This window comes from Nelumbo nucifera, chromosome 8 (genome assembly GCF_055504915.1).
Source record: "Nelumbo nucifera cultivar China Antique chromosome 8, China Antique-T2T, whole genome shotgun sequence".
Classification (NCBI taxonomy): Eukaryota; Viridiplantae; Streptophyta; class Magnoliopsida; order Proteales; family Nelumbonaceae; genus Nelumbo; species Nelumbo nucifera.
The window spans coordinates 18,328,799-18,349,324 of NC_142656.1; the positions used below are offsets into that span (position 1 = coordinate 18,328,799).

Here is a 20,526-nt window from a genome sequence, read left to right on the forward strand (position 1 = left end):
GGAAGCCTTACAAAAACTCCCAACCTTAGGAGGTATAGGTCGACACCACACTTCTTTAATAGGAAAAGACCCAACAGTTGCTTGTCTCCTCATTGGTGTGTTCTCTGTAAGTCTGATGGTGAGTATGGATATCATTTACTAATATATTGTCAGTTTGTTAAAGCTATTTGGGTATGGTTTACTTCTCTGTTTGGATGCAGGTAGACTCCCCCTTTGAATGCTCCAAGCTTGTTTTCTTCCATGCCTAATTGGCCAACTAAAAGGGCTAAAATCATGTGGAGGTGTGGTAGAGCTGTAGTCTATTGGACAGTGTGGGAGGAGAGGAACTCAAGGATCTTCTCAAATAAAGAGAGAAGTGCGGAAGAAATCATGGAGATCATCCACATTAGGATGGTACAATGGTTGAGAACATTGGAGCTGTTCAAAGTGTTCTCAGTTGATGAGCTGTTAAGGAATTGGAAGGAGATTGCAGATTCAGGTTTATGTAGAAAGATATTAAAAGTGTGCTGGACTCCTCCACCCCTTGGGTTCACTAAACTGAACTTTGATGGCAGCAGCATAGGCAACCCTAGGCCTTCCGGAATTGGGGGTGTGATAAGGGATGAAACAAGGAACTTGTTAGCCTTGTACTCTGGGCCGATTGGGGTGGGTGACTCTTTGAGGGCTGAGATTATAGGAGCTATTGAAGGAATGCAAAAGGTCAAGGAAATGAATATCAAAAAGGTGGTTATAGAATGTGATTCTGAAACAGTGGTGGAATGGCTAAAAGAGGGCAGTGCTATGATGTGGAAATACAGCAATGAAAAGAGGAAGTATAAGTGGTTAACCAAGGACATGGAAATTCAATGTACATGGATAAAGAGAAGTGCAAATGCATTGGCTGATGGTCTAGCTAGGCAAGGGGTAAATAGAGATACATTATTTTGGGCTGTTTTGTAATCACTGCATGGTCAGAAAGTTTCTTGGGTAGCTGGAGTTTAAGACTTTTTAGCTCCATCCCTTTGTAAACCTGATTTTTATTATTAATAAAATTTCACTGTTACTGATCAAAAAAAAAAAAACTTATTAGCTGAACTGATTAGAACATTGTATCATTTTTTTATGGATGATTATAACACTGTATCATTAACATCAAAGGTTGTAGACTTTTAGGGATGACAATTTTCCCCATCCCTGACGGGGACCCGACTTCCCCGACCCAATGGGGTCGGGATTGGGGTCGGGGTCGGGGTCGGGGATGGGGATTGAGGTCCCCGACCCCAATTATGTATGTATATATATTGAATATATATTATTATATTATTTATAATATATATATATCAAAATATATATATATATATACATATTAAATATATATTATTATATTATATTATATATATATATATCAAAATATATTTAAAACATTATTTATAATTTAAATTTTTTATTTATTTTAAGTAAATTTACTTTTCAAAAAAAAATACTGTTATCTAAAAAAATTTGGGGATTCGGGTCCCAACGGGGAACCCATCCCCGTCGGGGATTGGGAATGGAGAACAAATTTTATCCCTGGCAGGGATCAAGGATGGGGTGGGGGTTAATTTCAGAATCGGAGTCGGGGATGGGGAATATGATCCCCGCCCCATTGTCATTCCTATAGAATTCACATTCAAATCCTAGATAGGCTAAATTGTTTAAACTCTAAACATCACATGTACAAACATAAAGTACAGTCAATTACCTATTCCCTTTGTTGGTTATTCAATCTAAACCCAGTGTTTTAAATCATGATATGACCCAGAAATTTGACACGTAGTTCACAGACTTACAGCAGCGTTCACACACTCGAACATCAACAAAAGAATCTAGTATTCATTCAGCAGAAAACATTAACAGTTGGTCGGTTCTTCGAGAGACCGCCGGCTCTCCCAAACACTCACAATATTCTTTACTCAAAGAAAACATACCACCCCCATCCCCCAAAGCCCCTTCTTATACTCTATTGGTAGCATAACTGACTCCCTCTATAAATGCCCAGCTGGCCTAGTTATAAATGCCCAAAAACTCTTCTTATTCATAACTGACATAGCTATAAATGCCCCAAGACTCTCCTTATTCCCTCCAGCTATAATTGCCCTCATGTGATTAATTGTTCAATTATTTCCCCCCCTCAGCCCAAAACACTTGCTCTTATTTGGACTGATTACCCAATCATCAGGGCAAAGTGACTTATTTGAGCTGATCTCCCAACTAGTATGGCAAAGTGCTGCTGATTGATAAGCCCAAAGGGCCTGATTCTTATCCTCAATCTTCTGGGCCGCAACCATTTTCCTGATCAACCCAACGGGTTCCATCTGTCGAAGTTCGGCCTGCATATCTGGGCGCAACCCATTCACAAAGGCTGCTTCAGGGACTGATTCTGGCAGGTCACGTAAGGGGGCAGAAAGCACCTCGAAATGGCGACGATATTCCTTGACAGTAGTGGATTGACGTAATGATAGAAGCTGCTCCTGCAAGTTTCCCTCCTGAGTTGATCGAAAACGTTCAAGGAGGAGTTCCTTGAATTCTGCCCAACTTCGAAAAGGTCGCCGACCATCCTCCCAATAACACCATGCCAATGCATCACCCTCTAAGCAGACCACTGCTGCCCGCAGACGTTCCGCCGGAAGCAAGCCATTAATCTCAAAATAGCGCTCTGCGCGAAACAGCCAGCCGTCTGGATTTTCCCTATAAAAAATAGGCAACTCCAACTTCCGAGGAAGTGAATCAGAAATACGTTCCGGGACTGTCATTGAAGGGGACGTCGGAACAGCTGCACTCTTCCCTTTGTCAGCCGCACGACTTGATGCGGATGCAGGAGGAGCATTGTCAGTTGTAGTCAAAGGAGCTGACAAGGTCTGTTGCTGAAGAAGCAACAGATCAAATCGTCTTACCAAGTCTTGAACGGCTCCTTCCAGAGATGAGATCTTCGAAAGTCCAGCTGCTATCTCATCACGTAAGCCATCCATCTCCCCACGAAATTCAGAATGCAGAGAAGTCAAGCGTTCTTCGAAACCCTCCACCTGCGATGCCACTTCCTTGCTGTCACTATGGCCGAGGAAAGACGCGCTCTGATACCACTGATATGACCCAGAAATTTGACACGTAGTTCACTGACTTACAGCAGCGTTCACACACTCGAACATCAACAAAAGAATCTAGTATTCATTCAGCAGAAAACATTAACAGTTGGTCGGTTCTTCGAGAGACCGCCGGCTCTCCCAAACACTCACAATATTCTTTACTCAAAGAAAACATACCACTCCCAAAGCCCCTTCTTATACTCTACTGATAGCATAACTGACTCCCTCTATAAATGCCCAGCTGGCCTAGTTATAAATGCCCAAAAACTCTTCTTATTCATAACTGACATAGCTATAAATGCCCCAAGACTCTCCTTATTCCCTCCAGCTATAATTGCCCTCATGTGATTAATTGTTCAATTATTTCCCCCCCTTAGCTGATTGTTGACCTTTCCTCTTCCTGGCATTAATTGGGGCCTATCAGCCAGGTGAGGCACACCCCACAATGTTCAAAGCATATAGTCATTCCCTTTGTTGGTTATTCAATCTGAACCCAGTGTTTTAAATCATGCGACACAAGGCCTCCTCATGCCTGAATGAAGGGAGGTGCCAATTCTGGAAAAATAAAGAAAAGAAACTCATTATATAAAATATGCAAATCTAAATTCTAAAAAAGATATGAAATGTTTCCATATATCTATTAGCTCATTGGGTTGAATGTAGTTTTAGCAAGATGAAAGCTCTAATCTAGTGTTTTAAAAGGCGTGACAGGTGTATGCCTCGAGGCACACCTCCATGCGAGGCGCCCCCAAAACGCCCTGAGGCATATGCCAGAGGCGCCGACACCTCTGAGGCATTTGCCTCAGGTGCAAGAGGCGTGCACCTCATATGCTTTTTTCATGAGGCATGCTAGAGGCATACACATCATGCGCCTCATGCACACCTCATATAAAAAGATAGAAAAGAAAGAAAGAAAGGAAAGGAAAGGAAAGGAAAGGAAAAGAAAGGGAAGAGAAGGGGAAGAAAAAGAAAGAAAGAGAAGGAAAAAAAACAAGAAAAGGAGGTGTATGCCTCCTCGTCCCCCTCCTCTTAAGGAGGCATTGTGTTCAGGAGGCTTACGTTCTGAACTATGCCTCACGCTCCTACATAGTGGAACACCACACATCACGCCTCCCTGTTTCAGAACATTGCTCTAGTCTTGATGGTCAAATTCTAAACATCATAGATTCATAGATCCAACCTGTGTAATAAATTATAAACATCATAAACTATTCTAAACATCAACCATACTAGTGCTATGCATCTTCATTCTTCTTAATATAAAAGATTCTTATTAAAAATAAAGAAAAATGAGCTCCTTCCTTTTCTTCCTCCTCATCCCCCTCCTCTTAAGGAGGCGTAAGCCTCCTTGTATTCAGGAGGCTTACATTCTGAACTACGCCTCACACCTCTAAGTAGTGGAACACCTCATGTCACGCCTCCGCGTTTCTAAACATTGCTCTAGTCTTGAAGTTCAAATTCTAAACATCATAGATTCATAGATCCAACCTGTGTAAATTATAAACATCATAAACTATTTAAATTCTAAACCTCAATGATCAACCATAATATAGTAGATTACCTAGTCAAACATCAAATTCAAGGTTAATCCATCATAACAAAACAACAAGCAAGGTGAGACACGCGTAAGGTGAGATGCAACCCACAAAATGATCCCTGCCTGTGAGGCACACCTTTTAAAACATTCTCTGCACCACATCTATGGTCTTAGGTTGCATGTAATCATGCCCATGTCATCATTCCCTGTCATACCAATGTTCCATTGTTGAACACAAGATTTTCCAACATTTCTGAACTTTGCAAAGCTTCATTGTATCCATTAGAAATATAACATATTGCCATCTCCTTAAGAATCCAAGGTCCCGAGCATACACAAAAACAACATTTAAACCTTGGGGCATGACTATAAATGCTAAATTATACACCACGAAGTGAATAACCACAAAAGCAGTAATATACAGACATGACAAGGTTCAGGCAATTAGAAATTCATAAATGTTACAGGACTTGATGAAGATCTAGCACATAAAGCATACCTTCCAATTATTCGTACTGAAGCTAGAAGATCATCTCCTTTCCTTTTCCCATGCTCCTGTAGCATATTGATTTTAAATCAAGAAGCCATAGAATTGCCTATTTCTAATACCAAGACCTTCAAAATCATTACCTTTGCATCTTGCAAAAATTCCAGAACTACATCAGTTGTCTCATTAAGCTGAGTAATCACCTTTGTTAAAGTACTTTCACTAATAGGGCCCCCTGCATGTATGTTCACAAAAAGAAGTAAAATTTGCTGGGAGAACGCACAACAAACATAGACCTTACATACTGGTTTGTCTTGTTCAGCAGAGTTAAGTGTCAAAATGTCAATATTTTCACTATGAGAGAGAGTTTGTAGAAACTTCTATAAGAGAAAAAAAATGTTGTTTAGAGAGAAAGTTGTTAGTGTAGGGGTATTTCTGTCTTTATACTTGTGTTGAGGTTGCTGATCTGTAATATTATATTAGAACTAGTGTCCCTCACTTAAGTAAGGGCGCATGTGTCTTTTCCATTATGTTAGTAATATAAAACATGTTGAGGTTGCTGATCTGTAATATTATATTAGAACTAGTGTCCCTCACTTAAGGCACATGTTTCTTTTCCATTATGTTAGTAATATAAAACATGTCTGGCCGAATGGGAGAGGCGATTTTTTCCCTGATTCGAACCAGACTTTTCTTCTCTCCTTTTCTCCTCCTTTCTCTCTCTCTCTTTCCTTCTTCTTTCTTCTTCTCTCTTCTTGGCTATTATCGGACTAACAGAACTCAAAGGCAGAATCATAATATGGATCAGAGCTCAACTAAGCAACTCGGATCTGCCCAGATTTCTGTTTTCTGCGCACTCAATCTAGAGTTTTCTCTTGATTTCTCTGCCATCGATTGGAGATAAGGGAAAGGGCTGAAAAGGAGTGATCGCCCTCTTCCCTTGGAGGTTTCTATGCCTCCAGTTGTGCTGTTCATGGTTGGTTGTTGTGGTTTCTAAGAAGCCCTCCCCTAATCGATGAAGAGAAGAGGGCTGATTCGTGTGGTGCAATGGGTGTCATGTGTGGTCTGATTTTCTTCTTGTGTGGTTTGTTTTTCGGGTGATGAGGTAAGAGATTTCTATGCATATTTTGTTATGAATCAAATAGGAAGTATGTTTCAGATCGTATGATGGGATTTCAGACTGTAGTGTGCTAGGGTTTATGCTGTTTTTTGTGTGATTCAAAGGGGGAGTGGTTCTCATATAGTGGTGAGATTTCAGGTAGTCGTAGGGTAGGGTGTTTTGTGGTTCAGCAATAACAAGTGCTGAAACCAGTGTGATCAATGTGATCAAGTAGTGTGCAGTGTGCTGAATTTAGAAATAACAGAATTCAGCAATGGGAGATAACAGTAATAGCAAATCTAATGTGATATACCTACTAACTACCTGAATGTTCAAATGACCTCCATTAAACTGAATGGAGAGAATTATGTACCTTGGGCTAAATCAGTAGAAGTTTTTCTGAAAGCAAAGAAGAAGGTGAAACACACAAGGGAGGAGAAACCCTCCACTGATTCTCATGAGTATGAAGACTGGAAACAAGAGGATGCATAGATTATCACGTGGTTATGGAACAGTATGGAACCCAAGATTAGTGTAAATTTCATGTTTCTTGACACTGCCAAAGATGTGTGGGACCATGCTAAGAAGTTGTATTCTGGTCAAAACAGTACAACCAGAGTATATCAGCTGTATCAGGAATACTTTAATCTGCAACAGTGTTACGGTTCAAAACAGGCTTAGCCTTGCCTACGCTTGGCAGGCTTACGTTAGGGACATGCCCGTCATTTTTGCTTGTAAGATTTTTGGGAGAACTGATGTCATCTTCAGGCAGACCACCAAAAGCTTAACGTACTCTTTGAGGAGGGGTGGTCGACCTCCTTGGGTGCCTAACCTTGGCACTCCTAGACCTTCATCCCCTTGCGGGGCGGCCCTGGTTAACGACTAGCATGGCTACCAGGGTTCCTCATGGGCGCACACTTGCTCATGGGGACAGTGTTGGACCGGCACTGCGCTACCGATACTCAAGGGAGGCTTGGCATGCGGGCCTGGCTCAAGCATGTCCCTTCACCTCGCCAGCCCCTTGCCCAAGCTGATTGAGCTATCCCGTTGCCCCTAGCGCACGGGTGTGTTTCGGCCCAAGCGGTTGCCTATCATCATGGCACACAGGTGCCTATCATCATCGGCAAGCAAGAGACCCGTCACATCGGTGCCAAGTCACCTCATCGGCGCATGGTCGCCTTCCACTATGGTTGTCCCCCTTTAGCACGTAAGCGGCGCCTCCCATGGACCGGTCTGAGCCAGGAGAGTGCCCTGGCCATTGGACTTGAGGTCATGATCCAGTGCTACTGACTTTGGTAGAGCCATCCCATCAGGCAACTCCTTCCGCTGTAGAACTACCCCCGTGACAGTTGGTATCAGAGCAAGTTGGCCAATTGCAGTCGCAGTTGGTTTTCAGCAGATTAGCCCAGAGCCAGTTGAAGCGGTCATTTCGACAAGCAGCATTTTGTGGGGTGCGGTTCCTAGGCACTTCCACCCAGGATCGAGAAGAACTCGGATCAGGCCTGGCAAGAGGCCATTTCATAGTTTGTGTCCCCATTCCAATGACACTAAAACAGCTTCCCTTGCGGTTGCAGACGCGATGGTCATTGTCCTCATGCAGGGGCAGACGCGTGAGCCTTGATAGGAATGTGGGTACACTGCTCGAGCAGATTGTTTATCAGGCCTAGCAAGAGGCCATTCAATGTTCGCGTTCCCATTCCAATGACCCTAAAACAGCTTCCCTTGCGGTTGCAGACGCATTGGTTGTTGTCCTCATGCGGGGGCAGACGCGTGGGCCTTGTTAGGAATGTGGTTACGCTTGCCGTTGGAGCATGGCAGCCCTACACTGGCAAAGTATCAGGTGGACATGCTCAGTTTTCAGGTTGATCACTTGCAAGCAGCAGAAGCTCATCACAAGGCGAGTGCATGTTCGGCAACTCATGGGTAAAAGTTGCCACACCCGCACAGATTGCGGTCAGGTCTCCTTGAGGCAGCAGTAGTGGGGCCCCCTCGGAGTGAAGATGTAGCCCGAGTCGGCGAGGCGAAGCGTAGTTTCGAGGGCCCAGAGAGCATAAGCCATGGCTAGGTTTGAGTAACCCGAATCGGCGAGGTGAAGTCTGCAGGCCAGCATGGTGAAAGGGTACCCAGGTCATCGCCAACATGAGTAGACCTATCAGCGTGTTCGGTAGCATCACTGAAAAGCTACCAAGAAGACAATTGAGCCTTGAGGTAAGATGATACATGGGGCGGACCTCCGCGAAGCACCACACATATTTCTTCGAGGGCCCTTCTTTCACAGTTCAACGGCATAGCCATTGCGCGGTTTGAGTAACCTCGACACTGGGGGTGAAGTCCAGGCAGGCCGGCATGGTGAAATGGTTCCGTCCCCATAAATGGACACCAACATAGGCAAGACCCGGGTTGACCAGGTGAGCCCTGGAACTGGTGAAGAAGTGGATGGCGCGGGACACAGACGCCCATTCACAAGAAGACCATTGTCGAGGACGACAATGGATTGAGTGGGGGAGCCTGTTACGGTTCAAAACAGGCTTAGCCTTGCCTACGCTTGGCAGGCTTGCGTTAGGGACATGCCCGTCATTTTCGCCTGTAAGATTTTTGGGAGAATTGATGTCATCTTCAGGCAGACCACCAAAAGCTTAACGTACTCTTTGAGGAGGGGTGGTCGACCTCCTTGGGTGCCTAACCTTGGCACTCCTAGACCTTCATCCCCTTGCGGGGCGGCCCTGGTTAACGGCTAGCATGGCTACCAGGGTTCCTCATGGGCGCACACTTGCTCATGGGGACAATGTTGGACCGACACTGCGCTACCGATACTCAAGGGAGGCTTGGCATGCGGGCCTGGCTCAAGCATGTCCCTTCACCTCGCCAGCCCCTTGCCCAAGCTGATTGAGCTATCCCGTTGCCCCTAGCGCACGGGTGTGTTTCGGCCCAAGCGGTTGCCTATCATCATGGCACACAGGTGCTTGTCATCATCGGCAAGCAGGAGACCCGTCACATCGGCGCATGGTCGCCTTCCACTATGGTTGTCCCCCTTTAGCACGTAAGCGGCGCCTCCCATGGACCGGTCTGAGCCAGGAGAGTGCCCCTGCCATTGGACTTGAGGTCATGATCCAGTGCTACTGACTTTGGTGGAGCCATCCCATCGGGCAACTCCTAGCCTCTAAGCGCATAAAGGCTTGTCCTGGCCTGCCTTGGCCAGGACGCCGCACGGGTTCCTTTCGCTGTAGAACTACCCCTGTGACAACAGGGCAATCAGAGTCTTGAGGAGTACTATGCTAGTATGAGAAACATTCGTAATGAGTTGAATGTTTATCACCCCCTCACTTCTGATGTCAAAATTCAGCAACAACAGAGAGAACAGTTTGATGTGACTCGATTTTTGGTGGGGCTGAAATCTGAGTATGAACCAGTGCGGGCTCAGATACTAGGAGGGTCAGCTCTCCCTTCCTTAGAAGAGGTGTTTGCTCGACTTCGGAGGACTTCCATTGGATCTACTGAGAACTCTAATGTTTCTGATAGATCAGCCTTTGCAGTGTTAAGGGGCTGTGGTGTTAGAGGTGGAGCTTGAGGAGCTCAGTCTGGCCGTGGTGGTAGCAGTGGTCCGGTATATGGCCGGAGTGGTGGTGGTGGACCTACATATAACTGTGGTGGTGGTCATACTGGAGGTAGAGATTCAAGGGGAGCCCTTGGCAGAGGACGTGGCTCGGGTCCGAGGAGATGTACTCATTGTGGAATGGATGGACATACCATTAATTATTACTATTGACTTGCATGGTCCACCCTCAACTTGGGCCAATCATGCCCTGACTAGTGACGCCGGTTTCAGACAGGAGAATCATTCAGCTGATCAGATGCCCCCTACATCCACAGATGTTCCCGGGAAGGAGATGGTGAGTGTTCCCCGTGATGAGTATGAGAGGTTTGTCCAATCCACATCTCAGCAGAATACGGCTACTTTCGCACACTCAGGTATGGCTTGTTTGGCATTCACACCCAATCCCTGGATTATTGACTCTGGAGCCTCCAATCACATGACTAGAACTCCAGGTGTGTTTTCTTCCCTCTCTCATTGCTCAACATCACAATCTGTTACCCTTGCTAATGGTTCCACATCCTCGATTTGCGGTGTTGGCAATGTTAACTTGACCCCCTTATCTTTATCCTCAGTTTTGTATGTCCCTAAATTTTCGTTTAACCTTATGTCTATTAGTAAGCTAACCAAGTCACTCAATTGCTCTATTACTTTTTACCCTTCTATGTGTGTTTTTCAGGATCTCAAGATGAGGATGAAGATTGGTGGAGGGCATGAAGCTGGTGGATTGTATTATCTTGACGGTGGTGGAAGAACATCAACAGCTCTCCAGTCATCTCTCTCTCCTCTCCAGTGACACTGTCAATTTGGTCATCCTTCGTTGAAAGTTTTGAAATCTTTGGTTCCTTCATTGAGTCAACTTTCTGTTTTAGATTGTGAGTCGTGTCAGCTGAGGAAACATCATCGTGTTCCCTTTAGTCCTAGGGTTGATAACCGTGTGTCGAGTCCTTTTTCTTTGGTTTATTCAGATGTTTAGGGTCCTTATAAAGTGATGTCATACAATGGATATAGATATTTTGTCATTTTTGTTGATGATTTTTCAAGGATGACGTGGCTCTATTTAATGAAAGAAATGAGTGAATTGTTTACCGTCTTCAAAAAATTTTATGCTGAGATTCGCAACCAATTTGGTGTTCATATTAAAATTTTTCATTCTAATAATGGCCGTGAATATTTATCTTCATCATTTCAAGAATACTTGGGCCAACATGGCATTATACATCAGACCTCATGTACCTACACCCCACAACAAAATGGGGTGGCCGAGAGAAAGAATCGTCATTTTTTGGAAACAGCTCGATCCCTCATGCATCACATGAATGTTCCCAAACCCTTTTGGAGTGATGCGATGCTTACTTCTTGCTTCTTGATTAATCGGATGCCCACGTCTATCCTTGATGGTCATTCCCCATTCACTACCTTGTTTCCCACCTTGTCTCCGTTTCCTCTTTCTCCTCGGGTTTTTTGGTGCGTCTGCTTCATCCATAATCTGGGCCCCGAGAAGGACAAGTTAGATGCACGATCCATTAAGTGCATCTTCCTTGGCTATTCCCGGACCCAGAAAGGGTATAAGTGTTATCATCCTAGTTCTCGACGTTCCTTTGTGTGTGTTGATGTTACCTTCTTTGAGTCTACTCCGTTTTTCTTGGGGTCCGGTGATGCTTCTTCCTCCTCATCACCTCCTCCTCTTCCACTTCCAGTTGCCGATTCTGTTCCCCTTGTTCCAGCCATGACCAAGTCCTTGCCTCCAGGGCCACCACCTGTTGAACGGCCACCTATCCGTCAAGTGTACACACATCGCCCACATGTACTGGTTGCTACTCCTCCGGCTCCATCACCGTCGACAGATCCGGTAGTTGTCTCTGCACCAGCCCCAAACCCAGTATCTAATCTTGATCTTCACATTGCCTTGCGGAAAGGTAAACACACTTGTACCCTTCATCCTATTTCTAATTATGTTTCACTCACTCACCTTTCTGCTTCCCATCGCCAGTTTATCTCTTTGTTATCCTCAGTTGTTGTCCCTAAGGATGTCCAGGAAGCCCTTTCCTCTCCAGGGTGGTGTCGTGCAATGGAAGAACTCTCAGCTCTAATTCAAAATCATACTTGGGACCTCACCACTCTTCCTCCTGGAAAGCAGGTTGTCGGTTGTAAGTGGGTTTATACTGTTAAGTATTTACCTGATGGTAGTGTTGAGCGCCTGAAAGCTCGATTGGTTGCAAAAGGGTACTCCCAAACCTTATGGTATTGACTACACAGAGACCTCCCCAGTTGGTAAGATAGGTTTGATTCGTGTTGTGATCTCTCTTGCTACTATGTATGATTGGCCCCTCTATCAGCTTGATATCAAGAATGCTTTTTTGCATTGTGATTTGCTCGATGAGGTCTATATGGAGCAACCACCGGGGTTTGTTGCTCAGGGGAGGATGGTAAGATATGCAGACTAAAGAAGGATATATATGGGCTTAAACAGTCTCCTCAAGCATGGTTTGGTAGGTTCAGTGAGGTGGTAAAGAAGTTTGGTATGAAATAGTGCCAAGTTGATCATTTCGTCTTCAGTCATGACTCTCAGGCAAGAAAAATCCTATTGGTGGTGTATGTAGATGATATTGTTATTACCGGGGATGATAAAATGGGCATTGACAGGTTGAAGACTTTTCTACAGGAACATTTTCAAACAAAGGACCTTGGTAAATTGGAATATTTCTTGGGGATAGAAGTAGCAAGATCTAAGCATGGTATTAATTTGTGTCAGAGGAAATATGTGCTTGATTTGCTGGAGGAAACAAGTTTGTTAGGTGTTAAACCAACTAAAACACCTATGGAAACAAATACTAAGCTGAGCAGTGATATGGATGTAAAGTGTTTGAAGACCCTGGCAGATACCGGCGACTTGTAGGTAAACTGAACTACCTAACCATCACTCGGCTAGACATTTCATTTGCAGTTAGTGTGGTAAGTCAGTTCATGCAGAAACCTCTGGTTCCTCATTGGGATGCAGTTCTAAGAATTGTGAGGTATTTAAAAGGGGCCCCTGGTCGTGGTTTGATATACAAAAGTGGTGGAAAACTTGAAATAGAAGGATATACTGATGCTGACTGGGTCGGTTCTATGTCTGATAGGAGGTCTACCACAGGCTATTGCACTTTTCTTGGGGGTAATCTAGTGACATGGAAAAGTAAGAAGCAGACAGTCGTGGCGAGAAGCAATGCAGAAGCAGAATATAGAGCTATGGCGCATACTGCTTGTGAATTAGTGTGGCTAAGGAACCTTCTACAGGAGATAGGATAAAATATTAACACTCCAATGAAGCTCTATTGTGACAATCAGGTTGTATTTCATATTTCTTCTAATCCGGTGTTTCATGAAAGAACCAAGCACATAGAGGTTGACTGTCACTTTGTGAGAGAGAAAGTGCTGAATGGAGTGATAGACACTGCATATGTTAACATAGGGAACCAGTGGGCAGACTTATTTACAAAAGGGTTGAGTCGGGGAAGAGTGGACTACATATGTAACAAGCTAGGATTATATGATATATACTCACCAGCTTGAGAGGGAGTGTTAGTGTAGGGGTATTTCTGTCTTTATACTTATGTTGAGGTTGTTAATCTGTAATATTATATTAGAACTAGTGTCCCTCACTTAAGTAAGGGCACATGTGTCTTTTCCATTATGTTAGTAATATAGAACATGTCTGGCCGAATGGGAGAGGTGATTTTTTCCCTTATTCGAACCAGACTTTTCTTCTCTCCTTTTCTCCTCCTTTCTCTCTCTCTTTCCTTCTTCTTTCTTCTCTCTTCTTGGCTGTTATTGGACTAACAGAACTCAAAGGCAGGCCGAATCATAATAAAAGTAGTGATGTAATGTATAAGACTGACATTTTAAACAGGAAGAAGTCATTTCTCTCAATAAATAACTGTATACAGGGTTACAAAGATCAGATTTTTCTCTTGTGAATTGTGGTTCAATCTTGTGAAATGCAATCCCAAAGTAATTTCAATCTGGCTTAGTTGAACTGTAGATCACACAACAAATCTGCCCTGCCTTCAAGGTTCTAGGAACTAAGCAATAGAGTATGCACAAATTTCACTGACAAGAGCTGTGTCTGAGATGCTATACCCTTGCCATAAGCTTTCACTTCATGGGAACGAAACAGATAACTATTGACATCAATGTCACAAATATATTAGAAGCTGCCAGCATCAACAATGATTCGATTTCAGAGGAAGAGCTTACAATTAGTTGTGTAGTAACTTTCCATTTTCCAATAAAAAGTTGTTATAAAGAGTTAGGGATTGGAAATGAATTGGTTACAGAAACAAGAGGTCTTCTTTTGCAATCCAGACAATGGCGCATGGAAAGAGAGTGATGGGGATCATGAAGTGGTTCAGTGGGCAGAAGGGTTTTGGATTCATTACTCCTGAAGAGGGAGATCTCTTCGTTCACCAGTTGTCGATCAGATGTGATGGTTACCAGACCCTCTTGGAGAGTGAGCAGGTTGAGTTCATGATCAAGCAGGGTGAGGATGGATGGTCAAAAGCAGTAGACATGTCGGCACTGGGTGGAGGAAATGTCTTGGGAGGCGGTAGTAGAAGAGGGTTTTTTTTTGGTAGAAGGGCACGGTGGTCATGGTAGCTTTGACGGTGGTGGGTATGAAAGAAGGGAAAGGAGTGGCATCAGAGGAGGTAGGAGTGGAGGGTTTGGAGGTGATGCTGATGCTTTTTATAATTGTGGTCAACCTGGTCATCTTTCCAGGGATTGTAATCAGGGAAGCGGTGATGCGGGCTATGGTAGGGGTGGTTCTGCTGTTAACTGTGGTCAAATTGGACATCTTGCCAGGGATTGTGATCAGGGAAATGGTGGTAGTGTCAGCAGTTGGAGGTCAGGCAAAGGCAGAGCCGCAGAGGTTATCCAGGTGGTGGCGGGAGTTGCTTCAACTGTGGGGAGAAAGGGCATTTTGCAAGAGAGTGCCCCAACAATGATCAGAAAATGACCATCTGGTGATGGGTTTTGGGTTTGATAGCATTTTATAGTTTTACTTTGTTTTGCATTTTTTCTAAGCTTATGGGAACTGATGGATTTAGGGTAAATGCAAAGAGGAGGGATAATGTCATACCATGCAGTTCTGTCAAATTTTACTTCTTTTTGGATGACTATCTTTCCTGTTTTCTGGTAAAGTTTCAGAATTTGATATAGTGGGTAATTGTTTAAACGAAGATATATATATATGTATATATTCCTTCAAAAATAGCCACATATACAACTTCAAATTAATTGGAACAAGGGCTTTTCAGAGAACTATAAAGAAGAGGCAGATCAAGTCACATGAGGATCAACAAACAAGCTCAAATAAAATAGAAAATTATACCTCCTTCTCCACAGCCATTAGAAATCACTTTAATTATTTTCTCTATTAAAGAAAATGCTATGGCCAGGTCCCGTTGCCTTAAGAGTATGGTTTCAGCAGTGGTTGATGAACTCTTAGAAGCTTCATATTTCAAGTAGGCAATGTCATTGAGAAGAACAGCAACTTCAACCCTTGAAGACTCCAAGACAAGCAATAGGCACCTACAAATGAATGAGTCAAAAATTTCAAGTTACTTAGTATGGCAAAAGAAAACAATTGCGAAAAACTCCCATCCCTCACCTGTCAACTGGAAGAGGATTTTGCACATCAGGTACATTCTTCTGATCAATCAGCCAACCTTCTCCCAGCAAAGACATCATAGATTCCGCCAAAATAAGAGCCTGAAGCTTGTCAGAAGGAGCTGCACATTAAATTACAGATTTCAATAATATACCACATGCGACGCATATACTCTTTTCTCCTTCAAAGAATCATATAAATAGGATTGGTATTGTATGAGACAAAAAAGCAAACGAGGCACATCACTTCAAAATTGTGATGTCAACTAATCAATAACTTTTTCAATGCATTCTAACATTAAAGTCAAATCATATATCAGCAGCTCCTCCATTACAATGGTTAATGGCCTTTTTTTATTTCCAATACATGTTAACAAGCAATTACTTTTTGGATCAGCAAAAGATTTGTTTTATTAAATTAGTTATATGTGAAAACAGAACAATTTGATGACAAGAATGTCATCCCAAATATCATAAGCTAGATTACAAAGAAGCCCAATACAAATGCTGCCTTGCAGCCCCTTGTTTTTTTTTTTCCTTGTTTTTTTTATCAATAACAGAATTTCGTTTATTTAGAAGAAAATTACACAACAGAGTAGAGGTAACCCTTCTTAACTCAACTCGCCCAATTATACAAATTACAAATTACAATTGTGCCCAAAATGGTTGATTTCTTCCCATCCCTTGTTTTGCTAGGACATCAGCAAAAGCATTAGCAGTTCTTTAAACCCAACTGAACTTCACCTCCATATCTTGAACCAGCCACTTGAATTTCTTCTTCTCATCACTGAAGATCCAGAAACCACTTCCCTCCTTTGCAGACAATCCACTACCAGCTTTGAATCACCTTCTATAATCAGTTTTCTCACATTCATATCCTTTGCCTTTTGCACTCCTTCCATAACAGCCAAGATCTCAGATCTTAATGAGTCTCCCACACCAATGGACCTGAGAATAAACCAATAACTCTGCTTTCCTTATTCCTAAACACACCACCAGTACCAGAAGGACCTGGGTTACCTGAACTACTTCCATCAAAATTTAATTTGATATAATCATTAGCTGGTGGAGACCATAAAGGCCTCACATTGGCCTGATGGCAGTCTGAAGAAGCCACTTCCTTCCAGTTATTCATAATATCAACTGAAGAGAAGTCAGCAAATAGGCCCAAGTTTTCACCCAATAAACCACTCTAATGAGGATGGTCTCAATGGTTGCCTCTTTGCTTCTTTCCTTATCTGAAAAAATTCTGGAATTCTGTTCTTCCCAAATGGTCCAGCTCACCGAGGTCTTAAACATCTCAACAAGATTCTTCCTCTTTTCTTAGGCCACCTAAAGAAAGTATAGGTAAACATGGCTTTGCTAACGTGGCTCTAATTAAGGTGATTCTTCCTCCTAAAGAAATATAATTCCTTTTCCAGAGCACTAGTTTCTTTGCAAACCTTTCCACCACCAGTTTCCATAACCCATTAGACCTTGGGTCCCCCCCCCCAAGGTAAACCTAGGTAAGTGACAGACCGTTTTTTTTTTTTTATCAGTAAAGTGACAGACCAATTCCTTAACAAGAAAGTATTGCATAAAGACATTTGCATCTATTATCTAAGCCAAAACAAGAAAAGAACTCCGTCAATAATTCAATGGATGCCAATCTACACTCAATCAGTTAGCATCCACTATACTCCTCAAAAGTCAAAGATCATCCCCATTGATCCACATGGATCTCTAGTGCACAGCCACCCCAAACTTGCTTTATAGAGGAAACATGTCCCCATGAACCACATCATCTTCAACCTCCCCACAATCTAAGGATTGACTAGGATCCAAGGGAGCTAACCATCTCAAGTCTCCACACAAATATCGATTGCAGCACCCTTCAATCACAACATTCTGTTGGAATGAGTCCCATTGTCTGGGACTTTGATCCAGTCATTCAAGAGATATACCTTTCCTTTGGTGGCTTCTGCAACTCCAGCCTAACCCCCACAGAGGTCCCTTATCATTCTAAAAATGTTAAGGACACTTAATCCACTTAGGAGAGTTCATGCAATACTGGGAAAGACAAAAATTACAGAATTTCCACTACCACATCATCATCATCATCATCTAAGCCTTGTCCTAACTATGTGAGGTCAGCTACATGAATCCAGTTTCGCCATTCTGTTCTGTTCAGTGCCATATCCATCGTCAAATTATGGGCACTTAAATCATTTCTTACTACTTCCACCGAAGTCTTTTTCAGACTGCCCCAGCTCTTCTAGCCCCTTCAAATTGCAACTATCATATGAAAACTAAATTCCTAAACCAAAATATCTGATCACTTGGCTCCTGCATTAAGAAGGCCTTCATGAAGTTGAAGGGGAACATACTCGGTGGGATTAGAAATAATAAATTCCATATGTATGGCCCCTTCGTACCAAGCCCTGAATGAATGTTTCAAGGATATTAATTTCATATGTATGGCCCCTTCATGCCACAATATCATTCATCCATAAGCTCAAAAGTACCAGCATAAGGTGTTCTCACCCTACAGGTATAAGACCAGCTAGAGGTACTGTCCTCTTTTTTTTTTTTTTTTTTGAGAGAAAGTATAATTTCATTGAAAACCAAAACAAGTATAACAAGCTGCTATACAAAAACGGGGGATACACAACCAACATCCAAACATTCCTAAATCCCCGCCCCCTTCTTTACAAAAAGATTGTCATATACAAAATAGGAATTGAAATTTCTTTCCCTACAAAGCTTGTTCATAGCCAGCCAGAAAAACAATTTCCCCAAGATTTTCTGAAATACTGAATCTACCGAGCTGCTTTTGTTTTTAAACATCCTTGCATTTCTATCCTGCCATATGCACCAAAAGACTACTGCAGGAGTAATATTCCATGCTGCCTTCCCCCTCTTGGTTAGACCAACAACTCTCCAACTTAGCAAGAAGTCTGCCACTGATTCTGGGCAGCAGGTTTGTACCTCAAACAAATCCCAGATCTTTGACCAATCTCATGGGCAAAAACACAGTCACATCAGATGGTTAACTGATTCGACATGCCCATCGCAAAGCAGACAATTATTAGACTCCAGCAGCATACCCCCCTGGTCAAGTTATCCCTGGTTAGGATTCTGTTAAGGTAGGGGATCCACACAAGAAAGCTACCTTTGAAGGCACATTTTTACACCATAAGATGCTTGTTGGAATGTCCTGCTCCTCTGAACTGGAAATGTGATTATAAAAAGATTTGACTGTAAAAGTTCCAGATTTATCCCACTTTCACATCCTTCTATCAGTGCTTCCTATCTCCATTTGAGTGGTACATAATTTGTGAAGCATTTCCACCTCCCAGTCATTTAGATATCTTCTGAATTGTGGAGTCCATACTACATTTCCATTCTGCACCTGTAGATGGTCTGTCACCCAAGCTTATTTGTCTATTGCTAACTCAAACAGGGAAGGGAAAGACTCTTTCAGAGGAAGGAATAACAGAATATTCTTAGAAAAGACTAGAACCACGGAGGAGGTGATTGACACAATCAAAGTTAAAGTAGCCCATTGGGTAAGTTCTTTGCATATATTCCAAGAGTTCTCAGTCACAGACATTATAAGATCCTGGACAGAAGTAGCACAATCTTCAAGAGTGAGAGAGAGTAAGGATGGAATGGAAACCGCCAGATGGTAACAGAATTAAACTTAATGGAAGTTCATTTGGGAATTCGGGATTGTCAGGTATCGGGGGAGTGTAGAGAAACTGATGTGGGCCCCACAGCTGCGGGGCCACTCTGTCCATAGGGTAGAATATACCTAGTCTATCTGTTATGTTATTCTGTTATTCTAGTTCTGTTATTTACGTTTCAGTTTTTTATATTGTTAAGTGTTATGATGTAAACACCAAGGGCAGATATGTCCTTTCATGTAACTAGCATAACATATAAATATTAAATTGAAGTGGCGGCGGCAGATCATTCAGAATCTGTCCTTCCTTTCAAACCTGTGTTCTACTGCTCTCTCACTAATCTTTCTCCTCTTTCTTCTTCACTTTCTCTTCTGTTCAAACCTGAAATTCCTTAGTGCCCAAGACTGATAGCAGTCTTGATCATCTTCATGGTATCAAAGCCAGGTTAGGGTTTCTTATGTGAGTCTAATACCAGACGACCACATGAGAATCTCCTAGGACTAGAAGCTGAAAAGGTGGAGTTCGCAGACTGATTCTAGGAGATCGCCAGAAGTGCTAGCAGCTGTTGGAAGTTTTGTTATGGTTGCAGAGTATTGGTGGTCAGGAAGGATCAGAGAAGACTAGGGTTCAGGTAACCCTAGAAGGCAGAGAACAATTCTTTTCTTGTAAGTCATCTACTTTTCTAAGAAAAGATAGGTTGGACCTATCTGGAGAGGAAGGCTGAATCGTTCTAGGTTTTCATCTCTTCGATTCAATAGGGTTTTACAGCAAACCCTACCATTCTGCTGTGATTAAAACCCTACTGTTTTACACCGAACTGTCTCAGCCTTGTTTCTTTCTGCACTAGAGTTTGAAAGTGATCTTGCGGCAAGCCCTAGTGCTGGACTGATCTTGTGATCTATCTAGAGCTGTCCTCAAGTTTATTGTTAGCATTGATCAGATTCTAGGGTTTCATATTAACCCTACTGCAAGTGTATCTATACAGTACTGATTAGATTGTGCAACTGAATTGATCACTTTAAGGACTGATTAAAACCCTAATTCTGCAAAGGCAAATCAGACCTCCTTCTAAGCTGTTGTTCAGAGTTTTTTGGGGTTTTCGAACTCTCTTAAAGGGGTTAGAGCTCTACGGACAGCCACTGTTGTGTTTGTTAGTTGATTTCAGATCAGAGTTATCCCAGTTTTGTGCACATACACTGTGAATACAGATCAGGCCTATACTGTTTTTTATTGTGATTGGTATTCCAAGTGCTGTTTTAAGACTTGACCGAGATGGAGTTTAAAAATCAGGCAGAAGGCAGCTTTGGGAGCATCAGTTATGGCAGTGCTTCTGAGATGGGTGGTCAGATTACAACCGTAAATTCAGGTACTCTAGCTTCAGCCTACCATGCCTCAA

General features: G+C 42.8%; 1 protein-coding gene and 1 pseudogene across 4 annotated transcripts in view; one reads left to right on the forward strand and one right to left on the reverse strand.

The window, feature by feature from the left end:
• LOC104588510 (neurochondrin family protein) overlaps window positions 1-20,526 on the reverse strand; it is a 47,099-nt gene that overhangs the window by 8,653 nt on the left and 17,920 nt on the right. For all 4 annotated transcript variants that reach the window (XM_088893609.1, XM_088893610.1, XM_010246466.3 and 1 more), the window contains 4 exons: window positions 15,467-15,587; window positions 15,188-15,387; window positions 5,269-5,360; window positions 5,138-5,193 (listed from right to left, as the gene is read on the reverse strand). In XM_088893609.1, coding sequence (XP_088749735.1) covers window positions 5,138-5,193; window positions 5,269-5,360; window positions 15,188-15,387; window positions 15,467-15,587 — 469 coding nt within the window. The remainder of the gene's footprint in view (window positions 1-5,137; window positions 5,194-5,268; window positions 5,361-15,187; window positions 15,388-15,466; window positions 15,588-20,526) is intronic.
• Window positions 14,029-14,965, forward strand: LOC148789670 (cold shock protein 2-like; annotated as a pseudogene).